We start from the raw sequence: 21600 nt of genomic DNA on the forward strand, positions 1-21600 counted from the left end.
CAGTCCTCAAGTACCCCTTACCAGTCTAGGATTTAGGGATTACCCTGTTGTGTCTAAAGTGTTTTTTTTCTTTTTCTAAAAACACATTAGACACAACTGTGTAATCCCTAAATCCTGGACTGTTAGGGGATACTTGAGGACTGGGTTGGGAACCACTGGTCTAATGCAATGTTCTGTGTCATGTACCATGAACTCCAGTGTGACAAGGAAATGTCTAGATTATTGGGACCTACGTTGACCCTGTAATGGTTGTTGACTGGGAATTATGAGAGTTAGTGGTTCAGGAAAACTATGCACTATGTACCATATGTATGTTATAGCCCAGGGGCAGGCACCCTTCTGCACTCTAAATGTTGTGGACTGCATCTCCCATAATGCTCTTAAAGCCATAATGCTGACAAAGCATCATGGGAGGTGTAGTCCAGAACATCTGGGTGCCGAAGGATGCCTGCCCCTGATATAGCCATTCCAAATTTACGACTGCAAGTTTAAAGGGACACTAGTCACCAGAACAACTACAGCTTACTGAATTTGTTCTGGTGAGTAGAATAATTACCTTTAGGCTTTTTGATGTAAACACTGTCTTTTCAGAGAAAATGCAGTGTTTACATTACAGCCTAGTGATAACTCACTGGTCACTTATTAGATGGCTGTTAGAGATCCTTCCTGGGTCATGGCTGCCTAAAATGCATCCAAACATTCAGTATCTCCTCCGTCTGCATGCAGACACTGAACTTTCCTCATAGAGATTCAATTCATCTCTATGAGGAGATGCTGATTGGCCAGGGCTGTGTTTGAATTGTGCTGGCTCTGCCCCTGATCTGCCTCTTTGTCAGTCTCAGCCAATCCTATGGGGAAGCATTGTGATTGGATCAGGCCACCACTTCTGATGATGTCAGCAGACTGCTTTTTTTTTTTTTTTTTTTTTAAGGCAAACTGCATGCAGAGTTACAGCTTCAGGCTTGAATACAGTAAGATTTTGCTACATTTATGGAGACATGAGGGGCCCAGGGGGGGCTAGATGGTGGTTTTAACACTATAGAGTCAGGAATACATGTTTGTATTCCTGACCCTATAGTGATCCTTTAAGTACTTGGTATCCGAGCAGTATTGTAAAAAGTAGAAATATGTTTATTTACCTCTTCTCATTAGATTTGCATGTGTACACAATATCCCTACATTGTAATGAGATGATTTGTTTCATATATATATATATATTTACTAGCCCTCTGACCCTTACATTTCTTGCGATGTAATTGAGCATTTCTAAACTATTCCTCATCTCTCAGGGCAGGTGCCCCTCCAGGGTTTCTCGTGGCCTGAATTTAATTCAGCATATTTCTGCTTTTACTGGGTCAACCTGCCTTAAAATCTTCCATTAGCTCCCGTGTGTCTTTCGGAATATTTAGCATTTCAGTGTTCCTGCCTTAAATGTTTTTATTCTTATAGACACATTGGTTTTGATATGACCTTTTATGAAGCCAAGTATTGGATAGGGACTGGTTGTAGCACACAGGTTATAGATCCCTAAGTGTACTGACTATGTTACTGCAATTAAGCTCTGTGTGGAAATTTCAGCTTTCAATCTACATTTGAATTATTTAAGAATGCTCTCCTGATTCTGAGATTATGCTTTCCTGTTGCTGCCTTTTTTCACTTTCACTTCTATTTTAATAGTATCCTGATTATTTATTGCCCTTGTTAGTAAATAAAATACGAGGAAATCAGAAACCAAATATATGCCGCTGCAGATTCTCAAGCAACCTGCTCTGAAAAGGCTTAGAGGAGAAATATGCCTATTTCATGATTTTGTGTTTGGAAAAAAAATTGAGTCTACAAATCACTTAGCAACTGCAGATATATAACTTAATGTCTTAATTTCCAAGCACTTTAGATAAGAAATAAGAACAGAGAGTAATAATGTGCAAAACTAGTGTGTACAATATGTGAAGATGACTATTCTTTTATAGACGGATTCCATTTGAGACCAAAATGTGTTACACAACCTCTTTAGTATAGTATAGTTCTCAGATAGTTTGTGAGTTGACCATACATTACACTGTAGGCCTCATTCTATTGGCTGATATATGGGATGCCACAGCGAAGGTGATTAAATGTCACCACCAGTATTCTGTTGCCAAAAAAAGGATAGAAGATAAATGGCTTTTGTTCTCCCCAGTACCCCCCTACTAAGAGGCCTTTATTTAGGATTTGCTCCATGCATATTGCAGATTCCCAAGCAGACAGCCAACTGAGAAAAAGAAGTCTAAATATAGTTTATAATGCAACATACAGTAAATACAGCTGTCTGGTATGAACCAGCGTAGGTGATCGATAAGTAAGAAGAGGCAAGTGAGTGTTGGTAAGTGTCAAGAGGTCTAAGTCAGTGGTTTGTTTGACCCTGACCCAAATTACATATATGGCAGTAGCTTGTCCACCTATTAATTCATTGCAAAATTGGTAGGGTGAACAATTTATAAAAATATATCGCAAAATAAATTAAACAACTCTTTCAGGATATTTTCCCCAGTGTCAGCGTGGTCTCCAGGCCATGCTGGTAAAGTAAATAATATACTGTTGATAATGCTGTTTCAATCAATGGGCACTGACTGAAACAACACAAGGGCCTGATTTTGAGTCCTGACCAAAGTTGCTGGTCTAATTACCCTAATAAGAAAAGTGAAGAGATTTATTATTTTCTTTCTCAGACCTTGCTAGAGCTGGGAGCGTCCACTGATTACAAGGACAGCCGTGGTCTGACTCCATTGTACCACACAGCCATGGTGGGAGGAGATCCATATTGCTGTGAGTTACTGCTTCACGAACACGCCATGGTTGGATGCAAGGATGAAAATGGCTGGCAGGAGATTCACCAGGTGAGACAAACACATTCTAGGCTAATATTTCCATTCAGTGGAGAGGGTTTATCAACACATTAACCAATTCCACTCCGGGTGTAAACACTGATGTTAGGACTAACCTGTTTTTTTCCTGTGTAAAGCAATACAGTGTATATCATTTTGGTAATGATGGTGTTTGAAGGAAGCAATATTCTCTTTCCAAACTTATTTAAAAAATAGATTGCTTCAGATTGTTATTAATAACATGCTCTTCAGCATTTTCCTTCTGTCCTAGCATCCCTTGGTTTTTTGTCGTTTTTTTCCCCAAGGAGTTCAGGCACTCTGATGTGCATGTGTGTATCACAGAGCTCCACAGCAAACCCATAGTAGTGTACGATGTACATGTGTGTAACACAGAGCTCCGTAGCAATGCAACTAGCATTGATGTGTCATGTGTAGGGGTATATCACAGCTCTGTAGCAATAAAACATGACTGTAATGTGTCATGTGTATGAATGTTTCACAGAGCTCCACAGCAAACCCATAGTAGTGTACGATGTGCATGGGTGTATAACAGAGCTCCACAAAAGAAAAAATAATGGTATTGTGTGAGTACCTACGTTGCTTTTGTGTCACATTTCTGCCGATTGGAAGTGTGGTTTTCTTTTTAATTTGAAGTCAACAAAGCTGGACTTATACATGCTTGGTTGCTGTACTGTCACTTCTGGGTCCATCTGACTAATTTTTTTGCATGCATGTTGCTGTGATTTGATTTTATACCACACCTATGAGGATTGGTTCAGCTAGAATTCATTCTGCTTCTCTTAATTTGCACTGTGAGCCTGCAGAGCGAAGCAGATCCACTGTGTGAGAAGCAATGACTTGCCGTTATTATCAGCTCTGTAGGGATGCAGAGAGAAGTGAGCTAGGTCACGGCAAGGGAAGTGGCAGGAATTTTCCTCCTTCTCTAACCACATCATTTATTTTTAATTAAATACTTACACCGTGTAATACTGAACATGTAAACAAGAGCTGCAGTGATAACTGCTTCATTTTCTCTTGCCAACATCCTCTTGTCTCCTCGTGCTGTCTGCTTTCTGTAACACAGACACTCCGCAAGCCACTGATGGCAGTGAAATGGTAAGGGGGCAACATTTCTATAGCACGTATTAGCCATTGCTGTTTAAATAAATAGTAAGAAGTTCAGTGGTGCTAGCACCGAGTACGGACTAAAATAAAAACACAGCATGATATTTATGTAACAGCCGTAAGAACAGGCTGCACTGATCAGAGCAATCTACAAGCGCAAGACAGACACGTGTGTTGCACATCCTTTTTGCATGTAAATGGTTATTTTAGTTGAGTTCTTATGTTTTTTTTAATGGATATTGAACATTCAATGAGCCAAGCATTCTCTGAAGGTGGTCATTTGGTTAAAACACGCATCCTTGTTTAAACCAGGCATTTCGTTACTGGACACATCCATTAAAGGGACACTACAGGCAACAAAACAACTTTGGCTTAATGAAGCAGTTTTGGTGTATAGATCATGCACCTGCAGTCCCCCTGTTAAATTATCTCCCATTTAGGTGTTAAATCACTTTGTTTATACAGCCCTGGTCAGACCTTCCTAAACACTTCCTATAAAGAGAGATCTAATGTTTAAACTTACTTTGTTGCACATTCTAAATAATTTAATAATCTATTATGTCCTGCTCTATAAATAGTATTCTAGACCCTGCAGGAGCTTCCTGTGTGTGATTAAAGTTCAGCTGACAGAGCAGCAGATACAAACTAGTAAAGCAAGTTAACATCTAAATTTTACAAAAAAATGGAACCATTTTTTTGTTTCATGCAGGATGTGAGAGACACGGCCAAGGTAAGGTGTGGCTAGGGCTGCATAAACAGAAACAAAATTAATTGTTAGTCCTAAATGGCATAAAATTGAGCGGTGAGACTGCAGGGGAATGATCTATACACCAAAACTGATTAATTAAGCAATAGTTGTTTTGATACCTACAGAATCCCTTTAAGGCTCAGTGCAAAGTGCAATTGGCACATGTATCTTTTCCTAAAGGTTGTACAATTAGTTTTTGGTTGGCAATTATGATATTGTGATTGTTCTTTCACACTTAAGTTACTGCTGGATACAAATTGTGACAAATAAAGATCTAAACAAACATTCATTAACATTAATTGAGGCTCATAGTTTCTGATATACTACGTACGCTTGAAGTGAGTGTATGCTACACAGAACACATTCTGCGGAGCAATGCATTGTCTGTATGTTACCCATCACCTGTCCATGTACAAAGAGAAAACCCAGGTGTAAACACAGACAACCTATACACCTCTGCTATGAGTGCCAGGTGTCGCTCATCAGCATTGAATGTTATCATTCTACAGAAGGGACACTCTGCAATGCTGTCCCTTATTTATGCAGGTTTGTCCTGCCTTGAGTGCTTGTTTTATTTAACAAAGAAACAAATCAATATACAAAGGGGTAATGAAAGACAATTCCACAGTAGCTGCCATGGAGTGACCACATAAACCATATTACAAGAGAGCTTTCCTGACAACCTGATTGGAAAGATCAACTTTTCATTACTCCAGTGACATCAGCAGGTGTTTCATTCTTTTCATCAGTTCAGTGGTAGAGAAACTTGTCTGCTCCCTGATGCAGGGCAGGGAAATTAGATCATTCTGTAGCATTCAGCATCCTCATGAAACATTCATACAGGTCCCTGACTAGTCTTACCTCGCTGAGCTCGTGTGGCAGTCAGTTCCCACACTGAATTTCTCCTCCTAAATGATGGATTAAGAATCTGCTTGACAAGTGAGCATTGCCAGGGTTGACAAAAGATACAGCGTCGCATGAGGTCTCTGGCACCATCTGCTGGTAGAAGAGCCTTGCAGCAACTCTCTAATCACTTGATGTTATCCTAATGAGTTTGTTTCTGATGATCTGTTTGGGTTTAGTTTGTTTACCCAGCCTGCCTTCTGTATCCAAATAGCGCATGAGGGCGCATTATTTTCGAGCCTCTAACAGTTACATAGTGCATGTTTTCTTTGGAGTGAGTGTCCATAAGGTGTGTAGGGCATATTTCCTTTTTTTGTATTTTGTGTGTGTGGAAATGTTTTATTTTTTTCTTGACAGCAATAATAAAGAACTAGAAACGGGATCTGTTGGTGATTTATTAAATCCCTTAGTTCAGTGGGCATTGGATTCTTATTGACGATTATTTGACGTTTGCTTTATCACATTAGAACTTTTTATAATACTAAAGGCTTCTTTGTAAATGTACACTCACTTTGCTCTGTCTGTATGTCCATTCAGGCTTGTCGGTACGGCCACTTCCAGCACCTGGAGCATTTACTGTTTTATGGAGCCAACACAGGCGCTCAGAATGCTTCTGGGAACACCGCACTGCACATCTCTGCACTCTACAATCAGGTGAGTTACACAGCAATCTATTCTTTAATTAAGTGTTCTTGCATAGCAAGACCACTTAATGTTATCTCACATATATATTATTATTCTTATTATAGCCAAATTTACCACCCTAACTCCTCCCACAGTTTTTACGCTACATAGACAGTAATATACCGAAACTTGCGGATTGTTCCCGATTGGTGTGCTATTACTTTGTGGAACGTTTTGCCGAATGGTTCACGGAATATCGTCGTTCTTGTGGCGAAATTGGTCCCATAGGAATGAATGGCAAAATGTTCAAAACAGGACATGATTTCTTAACTGCCACCAAGCCCTCATTTTCAAGCCCACCTACACAAATCTTATATCAAAACATCCAGCTATCCCTGCTGCCACTAGAAATGTCGGCTAAGCCATAGTCCTGATAGTTTTCACAATATGGCCATTTGTTTGCAACTCATGCCGTCCATTGACATTCATTGAAACTCCACTCTAGCCAGCTCAAACTTGAAGGGCAAATTCTATACTGCGACTGTGCCTTCAGTTTTAATATTTCATAGACATACTATGCATCAAAATGTAGGTCTAGGTCTTGTGATTCTCACAATTTAAAGCTCTTCACTGTAGGATTTATAGTTTTTAAAATACGACCGTTTGAAGATGGCAACCGCCAAAATACTCTGAGCTGTGCCAGGCTGGAGCAGCGAGTGATGTCATAGACAGGGCCTTTTGTACACCTGCTAATGTTTTTATTAATGTATGTTTTAATGTAACTGTGAAGCACTTTGGGCAACAACGTTGCAATTAAATGTGCTATATAAATAAAGAATAACAGTTACTCCACCCACTCCAGTTGTAGACTACTGATGGAGGCAAGAACACTTCACACAATTTCCCCAGAAATTGTAGCTTTCTAGTTGATATAAAATTAATATTAAAAGGGGGGGATCTCTTTTAGTCTGATTTCAACCTTTTTATGTTGGAAGAGAAAAGTGTGTAGAGTGTTCTCATATTAAATTCATTTTTTTGATGTCCCAGATATCAAGAAGTAAGCCACCTATTGCTTTTTAGCAGACCATCTAATTCTATCTGCATGAATCTAATGCACCCCTAAGAGTCTCTCCTCTTTATTATGCCATTTATCTGACAGCTGTAGAAGAAGGTACAATATTAGATTATTATCTGTAAATAAAGCAAGCAAGGTGGCTGCCATCTAACAACTGTACTTTCTTAAAATATATATTTGTAAATGAAAATGTGTGTTGCTTTTGAATTTTATAAGGCAATGCCAAACCTGCCCTTTAAATGGTTTGTTTCTCTTTAATGTCACATTAGTGGCAGTGAAATAAATCTTCCTTTCAGATGTATTTCTGATGTGTCATGCAGTGATGATTGTAACTTTAGGCAGCAATGGTCCTGTTTTGACTTATGGGCCTGGAGTTAAACTCTGCCAGCCTCATTGCTGATTACAGTACAATATACTCCCCACAGTGCCTCACCTTGCAATATATTACATCCCCCAATTCTTCTGCTCTGGAGGTATCACTTAGAGCATTGCATGTATCCAGTTAAAGCTACAGGACCAATTACATAAATGTTCTTTTTTTTTTTTTCAATTTGTTTTATTGAAAGTTTTTTATAGTTTAACATCATTATCTGTCGGAAGCATTACACTAATTGTCATATACGAATCTATGTAATAAATGTTATTTTTGTGCACGCAGAATGAGGTTTAAAAGTATGTCTTGTAATGTAGTGGTAAATGACAGAGTATTGATTAAATGTATGCTGGAATTAGCATTTCAAACATACGGTAAATAAATTTCCAAAGTTATCATCCGCTTCAAAGTATTTATATATTATGAACAAATTGCCTTAGTGGCATAAACATGCCCAGAGGGGCAGCAGTTCTGAGCTTCCATGAGTTTATATCTGATGCTATATTCAAAGTCTAATTATCCGTGAGGCAGAAAGCAGAGCCCCACAGCCATGGTTGACCAGGATTATGTATAATTTGGAGCCAGCTAGTTCTTTTAGTTTTTTTTTATTTATTTTTTTCGTTAGCAGGACATACTAAATTTATAGACTCAAAACACCAACTAAGATGCCAGATAACCAGGACTGGATTCACAAATCGGTAGCAGCCTTCATGCACCTGTCTGAGAGCAATTACTAAATTGGCATTACCATATTTATCTAAATTATGCCCAGTCCTTATCTTGAGTAATAATTAATGTTGTCCTAACTGTGAACTTTGGATCCTTATATACTACTTGGAATTGCACCTTAAAGGACCACTCTAGGCACCCAGACCACTTCAGCTTAATGAAGTGGTTTGGGTGCCAGGTCCAGCTAGGGTTAACCCAATTTTTTTTATAAACATAGCAGTTTCAGAGAAACTGCTATGTTTATAAATTGGTTAAGCCTTCCCCCTAATCCTCTAGTGGCTGTCTCATTGACAGCCGCTAGAGGCGCTTGCGTGATTCTCACTGTGAAAATCACAGTGAGAGCACGCAAGCGTCCATAGGAAAGCATTGTAAATGCTTTCCTATGCGACCGGCTGAATGCGCGTGCAGCTCTTGCCGTGCGTGCGCATTCAGCCGACGGGGCGGAGAGGAGGAGGAGAGCTCCCCGCCCAGCGCTGGAAAAAGGTAAGTTTTAACCCTTTTCCCCTTTCCAGAGCCGGCGGGAGGGGGTCCCTGAGGGTGGGGGCACCCTCAGGGCACTCTAGTGCCAGGAAAACGAGTATGTTTTCCTGGCACTAGAGTGGTCCTTTAATACCATAAGCACAACAATAAGCCATAATGGCTTTGCTGCTTGGAGGGCCCATTAAAATTTTAAATCTGTGGGATGTGCAAAAGTAATAATCCACCCTGATTGCCAAATACCATGGGTTTCTCTCTGGAGGGCGTAGGTTAAAGGAAATGTATTCTGAGAGGGACTGTTTACTGCGCTTTGGACCTTGCTGAAGTTAATGCAGTGAATTTCACCTGAATTCAGCTTGCCGTTAGTAAATTCATCAGTCATGTCTGTGCAATATAGGGTCTATATTTTCTCCCAGCTTTACAAGCAATAACTAGTATATGTGTAAGCTTTGTTGAGCAACAAGTTCACTAAAATTTGTGGGAGCCATAGATAGTTATCACTTATGTGGACCCTATATAGTTAATGTTCTCTTGGATTAAATCATGAGCATGTTGTCTGATTCTTAATGATCACCACATTCTTTTTTCCTTTCAGCATTGTAATGTGACAGTGCTAATTTAATGTGCGGCCAATTTAAACAGTAGAATGCGTACATGGAGGAGTTGACGCAGTCCCTAAGGTGTGAAATCAGCACAAATATAATGGAAAGCGCTGAGAGGGATGGTTATTAAAAAAAAAATCCTTAGACATCAAATATGTGTTTTAACCGCATCAGCTCAGTTAGAGTGAGCAGGGGGCAGCGTGCTGGTCAGCACAAAGCAGTCACAATGTAGCACAATGCTTTTTGTCTTTTGTCCTTCTAGAACAGGGGTAGGGAACCTTCGGCCCTCCAGATGTTTTGGACAACATGTCTGGCAAAGCATCAAGGGATATGTAGTCCAAAACATCTGGAGGGCCGAAGGTTCCCCACCCGTGTTCTAGAAGATTCACATCTCTTTTCCTGTAATAAAACCCTGCGTTAATCAAGGATGGTAAGATAAGCGGCTCCAGAATCTGTCAATTTTAGGTAATCATCTAATATTTGTCTAAAATTTATTTTCCTAAATCCTCTGTGGCGTATTCAGAAAATTGTTTTATGGATCACAATAGGGTCTGGAACACAAACATGTATTCCTGACCCTATAGTTTTAAAACCACCATCTAGCCCCCCTGGGCCTCTCATGCCTCCATATATATAGTAAAAATCTTACTGTATTCAAGCCTGAAGCTGTAACTCTACATGCTGTTAAACTCAGAAAAACAAGCTGTCTGCTGACATCATCAGAAGTGGTGGCCTAATCCAATCACAGTGCTTCCCCATAGGATTGGCTGGGACTGACAAAGAGGCAGATCAGGGGCAGAGTCAGCATGATTCAAACACAGCCCTGGCCAATCAGCATCTCCTCATAGAGATGAATTGAATCAATTAATCTCTATGAGGAAAGTTCAGTGTCTGCATGCAGAGGGAGGAGACACTGAATGTTTGGATGCATTTTAGGCAGCCATGACCCAGGAAGGATCTCTAGCAGCCATCTGAGGAGCGGCCAGTGAAGTTATCACTAGGCTGTAACGTAAACGCTGCATTTTCTCTTAAAAGACAGTGTTTACAGCAAAAAGCCTGAAGGTAATGATTCTACTCAACAGAACAAATTCAATAAGCTGTAGTTGTTCTGGTGACTATAGTGTCCCTTTAATTGATTATTCCCATAGAACACAGGGGAAGATTTTGACGTAATTTTTACATAATTGTCAATACTTAGCTCAGCAGAGGTTTATGGGATGAGCAGTTTATCCTACCTGAGTAGTGCCACTCATCACATAGGACGAGTAGAATTGTTTAGATTATAGCAGCCATATTGTCAGTTTCTACACAGAGATTGTCAGAAGATTAATTACACAAGGTGAGTGGGAACTGCTCTGTAGACTGATAGCACCGACACCACGACGGCTCAGATACAAATCACAAACGACTTGTATTTTATTGAAAATGGTCAACTTTTAAATCCATAGCACCGCTGCTATCGGTGTACAAACAGCCATCATGTTTGGCTCCCTAAATCCAAGTTGTGCACACAACACACAAAATTGACTAGATTAATATAGACAGTCCAGAGAGTTACCACACACTGATAGCTCTGGTGTGTTGGCTTAGAGCTGCTGCAATTTATAAAAATGTGTTATAATAAAAAAATGCTATTATAAATTGCTCTGAGAACTGATAGTCCATGCAATGTATTCCATTAAAGTTATTCACCCCAATGTTATCACTAATTTGGCATTTCTATCCTGATCTAGCTCTTGATATAACATTCTACAAGTTCCTACATCTTCTTTAAATCACTCCCATCCCATCCCTCTTCCATTCAGTGAATTGCAAAGCCCAGTTCTTGCCCCCTTCTCTTTTCCCTCTATAACACCCTGAATACATGAATTTTTATTGACAATTTTGATTTTAACATGGAAATTGGCCAGATACATTAAAATGTTATATTGTGGTTGGTACAAGCCAGAAGTTATACAGTTGCAGGGGTTATACAGTAACACAGGTGAAACATAGTATAAATGAGACAAGGTACAGTGAATCATCCGAGGTCTGGCTGGCCGGAACAGGGAATGGGGGAAGGGAGGTGGATGAGGTATGGGTAGACCCATGGGATGAAACACTCTAGGTGCTGCAATGTTCCAATAATTTGTGCCATGTTTCCTACAATCGATCAAATTTGGTTGAGGAATCGGGCAAAACTGTTTGAGAGTTGATGATGCTAGACAGCCACTAAAGGCTGGATTAACCCTCAATGTGCAGTTCAAAGGTTTTGCTAGGATGTATTTAAACTAGGAGGGGGGGTGGGGGGGTCAAATGGGTGATAAAACATCAATCCAATTGTCCCCCAAAACAAGGACAGAAGGTGCCTGTAGCAAGTGTGTTAAAAAAATGATAAGCTTAGAGTCATGTCTACAAATGCTCGCAGTTTAGGAAATAAGATCCATGAACTTGTGGCAATAATGGCAACTGATGGTGTAGATTTAGTCGCTGTTACTGAGACATGGTATAATGAGAAAAATGACTGGGACATAGCAATACCAGGGTACTCTTTATATAGAAAAGACAGGGAAGGCAGGAAAGGGGGAGGGGTGGCCCTGTATGTGAAGGATAGCATAAAATCTAGCCTAATAAAAGTTAGTGAGGTAAACATGGAGTCTGTTTGGGTTACGTTAGAATTTGGTAATCACACATTAATTCGTGTAGGTGTGATTTATAGCCCCCCAGGACAAATTGAAGAGTTAGATAATCTACTAGTTGAGGAAATAGCTAATATGACAATGCAGGGGGAAGTTATCATCATGGGTGACTTTAATCTTCCTGATGTGAATTGGAAAACAAAAATAGCTGCTTGTGCCAGGGGCACACATATTCTAAACTCCCTACTGGGATTGTCTCTAAAACAAGTCGTTGAGGAGCCAACTCGTAAAGAGGCCATACTAGATTAAGTGTTAACAAATGGAGATTTGGTATCCGATATTACTGTAGGTGAAAGTTTAGGATCCAGTGATCATCAATCAGTGTGGTTTAAGAACAGTGACTGAGTCACACCACACAAAAACAAAAGTTTTAGACTTTAGAAAAACAGACTTTTCTAAAATTAGAATATGTGTAAAGGAGTCATTATCAGACTGGAGCAATTTAAATGGCGTCCAAGAGAAATGGGATTATTTAAAATTTGCACTACTGAAGGCAACAGAAAATTGCATTAGGCTTGTCAGTAAAAGCAAAAAATTCAAGAAACCACCGTGGTACTCCGCAGATGTGGCCAAAATAGTAAAAAAAACAAAAGTTAGCATTTAGTAATTATAAAAAAACCCAGAGTGAGGAAGACAGAATGATCTATACGATTAGGCAGAAAGAGGCTAAGCAAGTTATAAGAGCTTCCAAATCACACACAGAAGAGAAAATAGCACAGTCAGTAAAAAAGGGGGACAACACTTTTTTTAGATACATAAATGAGAAAAGAAAAGTAAAACAAGGATTAGTTAGATTAAAAACAAAAGAAGGAAGGTATGTAGAAGAAGATAAAGGTCTATCTGACTGCCTCAATGAATATTTTTGTTCGGTATTTACAGAGGAAAATGAAGGAGAGGGACCTCAGTTGAGAAAAAGGATAAATGAGTTATTTATTACACGTGAGTACAGAGGAAGAGGTTCTATTTCAACTGTCAAAAGTAAAGACAAATAAGTCAATGGGACCTGATGGAATACACCCAAAGCTATTAAAAGAGCTTAGTGGTGTACTAGCAAAACCATTAACAGATTTATTTAACCAATCCTTGATAACAGGAGTAGTCCCAGAAGATTGGAAGTTGGCGAATGTTGTGCCCATTCACAAGAAAGGTAATAAGGAGGAGCCGGGCAACTATAGGCCAGTAAGCCTTACTTCAGTAGTGGGGAAAGTGATGGAAACCATTTTAAAGGATTGTTGAACATCTAAAAACACATGGATTTCAAGATCAGAGACAACATGGGTTTACTTCAGGGAGATCATGCCAAACTAATCTTATTGATTTTTTTGATTGGGTAACTAAAATTATAGATCAGGGTGGTGCAGTAGACATTGCTTACCTAGATTTCAGTAAGGCTTTTGACACTGTTGCACATAGAAGGCTTATCAATAAACTGCAATCTTTAAGTTTGGATTCCAATATTGTTGAATGGGTGAGGCAGTTGCTGAGTGACAGGCAACAGAGGGTTGTAGTCAATGGAGTATATTCGAAGCTTGGGCTTGCCACCAGTGGGGTACCTCAGGGATCTGTACTTGGACCTATTCTCTTTAATAGTTTTATTAGTGATATTGCAGAAGGTCTTGGTGGTAAGGTATGTCTTTTTGCTGATGATACTAAGATATATAACAGGGTTGATGTTCCAGGAGGGATAAGCCAAATGGCTAATGATTTAGAGTTGTGGCAACTGACATTTAATGTGGATAAGTGCAAGATAATGCATCTTGGACGTAAAAACCCAAGGGCATAGTACAGAATATTTGATAGAGTCCTAACCTCAACATCTGAGGAAAGGGATTTAGGGGTGATTATTTCTGATGACTTAAAGGTAGGCAGACAATGTAATAGAGCAGCAGGAAATGCTAGCAGAATGCTTGGTTGTATAGGGAGAGGCATTAGCAGTAGAAAGAGGGAAGTGCTCATGCCATTGTACAGAACACTGGTGAGACCTCACTTGGAGTATTGTACGCAGTACTGGAGACCGTATGTTCAGAAGGATATTGATACCTTAGAGAGAGTTCAGAGAAGGGCTACTAAACTGGTTCATGGATTGCAGGATAAAACTTACCAAGAAAGGTTAAAGGATCTTAACATGTATAGTTTGGAGGAAAGACAAGACAGGGGGGATATGATAGAAACATTTCAATACATAAAGGGAATCAACACAGTAAAGGAGGAGACTATATTTAAAAGAAGAAAACTACCACAACAAGAGGACATGCTCTTAAATCAGAGGGGCAAAGGTTTAAAAATAATATCAGGAATTATTACTTTACTGAGAGGGTAGTGGATGCATGGAATAGCCTTCCTGCTGAAGTGGTAGAGGTTAACACAGTAAAGGAGTTTAAGCATGCATGGGATAGGCATAAGGCTATCCTAACTATAAGATAATGCCAGGGACTAATGAAAGTATTTAGAAAATTGGGCAGACTTGATGGGCCGAATGGTTCTTATCTGCTGTCACATTCTATGTTTCCAATGTAAACATAGCGGTTTCTCTGAAACCGCTATGTTTACAGCTACAGGGTTAAAACTAAGGGTATCAGGCTCCCAGACCACTTTATTGAGCTAATTACATACAATGAATGATTATCCTTTATTGAGCTTATTACATACAATGAATGATTATTGTATGGAGATTTGTTTGACTAGGTACAGAAGATGACATCTTTTTAAATGAGCACCATTTGCCGCCTCACAAAGTCAGGCTCTTTCGATTTTCTTTTTTCATAACATTAGTTAATGTTTGAGTCTCTAGCACTCGAGTATCTGCCCAATAACTTATTGCAAGGTGCAATTGACACTGATGAATTATCCGTGGATTTTTTGTACCCAAGAAACAACAGTTTTCCTTACTGATGTAGCCATTTAAATGAAAATTAGATTTGTCAGCTATAAAGGGTTGATGAATAAATTCATTGTTTTCTCTGGATATTTTGTTGTTTCTTCGTGAAGTTACTCATGATCAACCTCCCAAGACTCTGTTATAATATGTACCTGCAACAAAAACATGGGACTACTAATACATAAGTTATTTACCTGTTGAATCCTATTCTGAATTTTGCCCCACCCTTTACAAACAGCTATATAGTTACCTGTTTATTAAAAGACCACTATAGTACCAGGAAAACAAACTCGTTTTCCTGGCACTATAGTGCCCTGAGGGTGCCCCCACACTCATGGCCCCCTCCCGCTGGGCTGAAGAGGGAGAAAGGGGTTAAACACTCCCCTTTCTCTAGCGCCGGACTCCCTCGACGCTGGGGACTCTCCTCCTCCTTCGGTCGTCATCGGCAGGGCCGGATTAAGAGCACAGTGGGCCTGGTGCTGACAATTATGATGGGCCTAATTACGGAATCTTATCGACCAAAAACACAAAAACAGTAATTCCTCCCAAACGTCATGTATCTGATGGAGATGGTGTTGGAGGGAAACTCATAGGATTCAGCTATAAGAAAACACATACTCTATGCTAATCTCTCTCTAATTTATGCTTTCATCTTTCAAGTAAATCCATAGTGAAGCAGGAAGTCAATGTGTGGGGTAAAAGGGTGGGCCACTGGTGCGAATCACGTAACCAGACCTGCCAAAAGGGGAGAACATGCCCAAAAAGGGGGCATGTCTGTCCAACGAATTTGAAGGACAGCCTAGCATGAATGCATGTCAGGCTGCCCGCCAATCATGCATGCTGTCCAACTAAGGGCATACTATGCAGGCAGCACCCTGAGCTTGACATAAATGTGTCTAATGATGCGCTCACTCCATGCTTTCTAAGGACTGTCCCCTAGCACTCGCTGGTCCACTTGTCTCCTTACCTTCTTACTAGCAGGCAGAAATTCCTGAGACAGAGAAAAGGTGTATGTAGTGAGTGTAGAAGAAAGGGGACATGCCACAGTGTTAGAGAGACCAACGTCTGCATTCCCTAAACTAATTTTATTGTCAGCCAGTCCACACAAGTTTTGTTCCCATACATCCCTCTTAAGCTTCCAAACTTAAAGGGACACAATAGTCACCAGAACAACTACAGCTTATTGTTTTTTTTTCTGCTAAGTAGAATAATTCCATTCAGGCCTTTTGCAGTAAACAGTCTTTTCAGAGAAAATAACTCCAGTGGCCACTCCTTAGATGGCTGCTAGAGGTGCTTCCTGGTGCAGTACTGCCTATTGTGCAGCACTGCCATTCAGTGTCTCCACCCTCTGCATGCAGACACTGAACTTTCCTCATAGAGATGCATTGATTCAATTTATCTTTATGAGGAGATGCTGATTGGCCAGGGCTATGTTGGACTTGTGATGGCTCTGCCCCTGATCTGCCTAGTTGACAGTCTTAGCCAATCCTATGGGCAAGTATTGTAATTTGTTCAGACCACCACTTCTGATGATGTCAGCAGACAGTCAGTTCAGAGGCCGAGCCAGCAGCTGCAGACTTGAATACAAGTTATATTTTACTATACTTAGGGAGGCAAGAAGGGGCCAGGGTGGTGGTTTTAACATAATAGGGTCAGAAATACAGGATTGTGTTCCTGACCCTATAGTGCTCCTTTAAGCAAGAGTATGTGAAGAGTAGTTAGGGTTGCCACCTTTCTTGGGATAAAATACCAGCCTTAATCATTTGTATAATCACAAGGAGTGACATCAGAGAAAATTCTGTAAAATCACCAACAAACTACTCAGTTTGATTCTGCTGTATAGATGGATTGCTCCCAATGTCTCCCTGTCTCCCAGTGTCTCAGTCTCGCAAGTCACCCAGTGTCTCAGTAGACTAGGGGACACTGGGAGACTAGGGGACACTGGGAGACATGGGGACAGTTGTGGACATAGATATGGGGACACTGGGACATATAGGGACACTGGGAGACATGGGGACATTAGGCACACTGAGACACTAGGGGACACTAAGATACTAGGGACACAGACATGGGAACACAGACACTGGGAGACTAGGGGACACTGGGAGACTAGGGGACACTGGCTGGTAGACAGACACTTGGGGACACTGGAAGACATGGGGACACTGGGACATATAGGGACACTGGGAGACATGGGGACACTAGGCACACTGAGACACTAGGAACACAGACACTGGGACACATGGGGACACTGAAACATTTGGGGACACTAAGACACTAGGGACACAGAGACATGGGAACACAGACACTGGGAGACTAGGGGACACTGGGAGACATGGGGCAGTTGTGGACATAGACATGGGGACACTGGGACATATAGGAACACATGGGGACACTAGGCAGACGGAGAGACATGGGACACAGACACTGGGAGACTTGGGGACACTGAGACACTAGGGACACTGACTGGGGGACATGGGGACACTGGGAGAAATGGGGACATAGTGTCTCCGTGTCCCAATGTCTCAGTGTCTCCCAATGTCCCTATGTCTCACAGCGTCCCCATGTGTCTCAGCATCCCCATGTGCCTCAGTGTCCCATAGTGTCTCAGTGTCCCTATGTTTTCCAGTGTCCCCAAGTGTCTGTGTTCCTATGTGTCCTAGTGTCTGCGTCCCCATGTGCCCTAGTGTCTGTGTCCCCTAGTGTCTTAGTGTCCCCTAGTGCCTCAGTGTCCCCATGTGTCCCTGCTGCCTTTCCCCCCATCCCTCACTTTCTGTAGAGCTGCTGTCTGGACTCTGCTGTGTAGCTGCTCCCCCACGGATCAGTGAGTAGTAGAGAGAGGCAGGGATATGCTGTAACTTCCTATCCCTGCCTCTCTCCACACACAGTGACCCCTACTGGCCGGTGCTGGTATTGCAGAGTAATCTCCATTTATTCTGAGAAAAATACCTGCACTTGTATTGCCGGTATTACTGCAATACCAGCGCGGTCAGGCAGCCTCAAATACCGGCTGTGCCAGTAAAATACCAGTCAGGTGGCAAACCTAAGAGTAGTGTGTAAAAAAAAAAAAAATTATTTTTTTTTTTTTAAATCAATGGGCCTATTCCATGGGCCTGGACCTGGAGCTGCAGCTCCATCAGCCCCTATGTTAATCCGGCCCTGGTCATCGGCTGAATGCACATGCTTGGCAAGAGCCGCGCGCGCATTCAGCCAGTCCATAGGAAAGCATTCTCAATGCTTTCTTATGGACGCTGCCGTCTTCTCTGTGAAAATCACAGTGAGAAGCGCGGAAGCGCCTCTAGCGCCTCTAGCGGCTGTCAATGAGACAGCCACTAGAGGCTGGATTAACTCATATGTAAACATAGCAGTTTTTACAGCAGGCATTAAGCTGAAGTGGTCTGGGTGCCTATAGTGGTCCTCTATAGGCACCCAGACCATAAATAAAAGAATATAAGGTTATCTTTTAACAATTGAAGAAAATATTTTTTATGCTATGAACAATAAATGTCTAATTTTCTTGCTATAAAGGTTGGTTGAATGTTGATCAGATTTTGTAGCAATTAGAGGTACTCTATAGGCACCCAGACCACTTCATCTAATCCTGTCGCTTCCAACTCAAGAACATAGCGCGCATCTGCCCATATCTAACGCCAGACGCGGCTAAGATACTGGTTCATGCTGTTGTTCTCTCTCGCCTCGACTACTGCAATCTCCTTCTCACCGGTCTTACATGTTCCCAGCTTGCACCGCTGCAAGCTATAATGAATGCGGCTGCGAGGCTTATTTTCCTGTCCGGTCGCACCTCCCACGCCTCCACGCTCTGTCAGTCCCTGCATTGGCTTCCAGTTAGATATAGGGCCCAATTCAAAATTCTGGCGCTTGCTTACAAATCCCTACATAATGCTGCTCCAACATACCTATCCTCCCTCATACACAAGTATGTCCCGTCGAGACCCCTGCGCTCAGCCCAAGACCTACGCCTATCCTCTGCCCGGATCCCCACCTCTGACGCTCGCCTTCAAGACTTCTCCAGGGCTGCACCTATTCACCCAGCCTCCACTCCTTCAAAAAATCTTTGAAAACTCACTTCTTCATTAAAGCGTATCAATTAAACTGTCAGCAGGCTTCTCATCCCCCACCCCATGACTCCTTTCCTGCAACTGTCAAAAATGACCTACCAAGCACTCAATAAACCCTTCTTTAACAAACTATTGAATTCCCCTACTCTAACCCTTTGTGTCACTATACTCCCTCTAGCATGTAAGCTCATCGAGCAGGGCCCTCAACCCCCTCTGTTCCTGTACGTCCAGTGGTCTGATCTCAATTATGTGTCTGTTAGTCCACCCATTGTACAGTGCTATGGAATTTGTTGGCGCTATATAAATAATAAAATAATAATAATAGTCTACTGTAAAACCGCGGCAGAGGGACACTATAGTGTCAGGAACACAAAACTATATTCCTAACATTATAGTGTTCCTTTAATAAACAAGTCCAAATGCTCTTTTGAAAGAAAAACAAAAGAGAACGTACATAAATATATACGTATATTAGTATATTCTTTAGTAAAGATTTTTTTACAGTATTATAAACAAATATACTACAAAATACAGTAGATAAGGTAAAAAGAAAAGGAGTCATTCTACGATGATTATCAAGCATATTTTGAATAGCAAAAGAAAACTGACACAAGCATGAGTCTGTACTATATATTCTGCAAGAAACTGAAATAAGTGTTTACTTGATCATATAACCTTTGACAAAATTTGTTTAAAAATTCCGAAGTACTTGAGAACCATATCCTACCGCTTTCCATTTTAAGCTGCCACAGGGGATGACTTACCAAAGCCTTTTGTAAAAATGCATGTTTTTGTTCCCAACTTCAGAATATTTGAAGTAGTATGCACACAAATAGCTGTTTGATCCAAATAGAAATCTAATTGCCCATATAGAGTCAAGGTTTTTTTTTAAACCCTTTTTTTTGCGGCAAAATTGGCAATTGCTTCAACTTGAGTTTTTCGCCTTCTTTAGGTTCGTAACTCTGACAGCCATAGCCTGACAGTGAATTTTAGGAGAATTAGTCCAACAACTAAAGGGGTGTAATTCAACAACACTGTTCTAGACGTACTATCCTAACAAATATATAATCCGACAGTAAAATGAAAGCTGTAATTTAGGCATTATATATTCTAAAGTTATCATTGAAAATCAGACCTTTGTATACTTAGTTTAATGCAGTAATGGGAATACCTCCTTTTTTTCAACTTAATGATCGTTCCGTGGTATCGTTGGTGATGCTGCCCTAACCCACTTTAAATCTAGTATATCAGTATACAGAATCCACAAGGCACACCAAATCAAGGGTCTTGACAAAGGCTATTAGAGCCAAAACGTATTGCGTGTTCATCTTCTGTCATTTGTGGTTAGAAGTGTGTTTTTTATAAGTTTTAATTTCTTTTCTGCTAATGCTTTAACAACTGCTAATTTGACTATACATGACTGTGAAATTGAACTGAACCTGATATGTTATGATTAATTGGTGTATTGGATTAAAGTATTGTGCTTTATAGAGTATACAGTATAAGATGTGTTTTTGTTTTTTTGAGATATTCAATAAAGATTATTTTTCTTGTTAAATTTGGTGTGCCTTTGGATTCTGTATACTGTAATTCTAATTTCTGACCATTAAGGGAAGTGGTCCTTCCTGATTGTGCACCCGTTAATGTATTCCTTATCTGTACTCAGTTAAGTGCTCCTACAGTTAGTAATAATTATAGAATATATCATGAGGATTTGGAAGTAGTTCTGATATCCGTGTTAGACACACAGCTGAAGGAACAATCCCCTGATTAGTAAGTGCAAGCTCTTAAAGTCAAGCATACATCTGTTGTGTTGAGAATTTTCTCTAATGTAATTAACATCCTTCTGAATTCCTTTACAAAAAAAAAAGTTCATTCATTAGACATCTGCCAACGAAGGAGGCCAAGGGAACGCCAAGGGAACGCCAGTGAAAACGATGTCCCTTGTTTACTGAATTGGTGGCTTGCAGCAAGTCTACTGTGCATAATGCAGCCAGCTGTATGCATTTTTGCTCAAGTGTCATAAATTTAGAGCTGGATTAAGAAATGAAGCCTAAAAGTGCCTTCTGACTAAAGCCCAGTAAGTTTAGAGTGTGTTTTAATGAAATGGGGCACTAATTCAATTCTGAGAATTGTTCAGTGTCGGTAAGTTTACCTTGCCCCCGTTTTTAAGGTATCTTCGTGGGAGGTATGAAATCGGAACTGGTGGGCCTTCATCAGTAAAGCAACTCACATCACTAGTGACTTAAACCTCACTAAACTTACTAATAATAAAACTTGTGAACAAATCCTTTTCACCTGCGACAAAATCATCAAGTTCCTGTTCATTTACACCCGAACAAATCAATCAGCCTTGTTGGAATTTTACAATGTTTGTAATTGTAGATTAACAGGAATTTTATTGTCCATCACAAGTGACAGGGAATTGTGCACAAGTCTAATCAT

General features: G+C 40.6%; 1 protein-coding gene across 7 annotated transcripts in view; it reads left to right on the forward strand.

Moving 5' to 3' along the window:
• The window catches only part of SHANK2 (SH3 and multiple ankyrin repeat domains 2), a 509303-nt gene that overhangs the window by 164633 nt on the left and 323070 nt on the right, over positions 1–21600 (forward strand). For all 7 annotated transcript variants that reach the window (XM_063437771.1, XM_063437775.1, XM_063437773.1 and 4 more), the window contains exons 7-8: positions 2709–2876; positions 6178–6294. In XM_063437771.1, coding sequence (XP_063293841.1) covers positions 2709–2876; positions 6178–6294 — 285 coding nt within the window. The remainder of the gene's footprint in view (positions 1–2708; positions 2877–6177; positions 6295–21600) is intronic.

Source organism: Pelobates fuscus, chromosome 12, assembly GCF_036172605.1.
Source record: "Pelobates fuscus isolate aPelFus1 chromosome 12, aPelFus1.pri, whole genome shotgun sequence".
In the NCBI taxonomy this organism is placed as follows: Eukaryota; Metazoa; Chordata; class Amphibia; order Anura; family Pelobatidae; genus Pelobates; species Pelobates fuscus.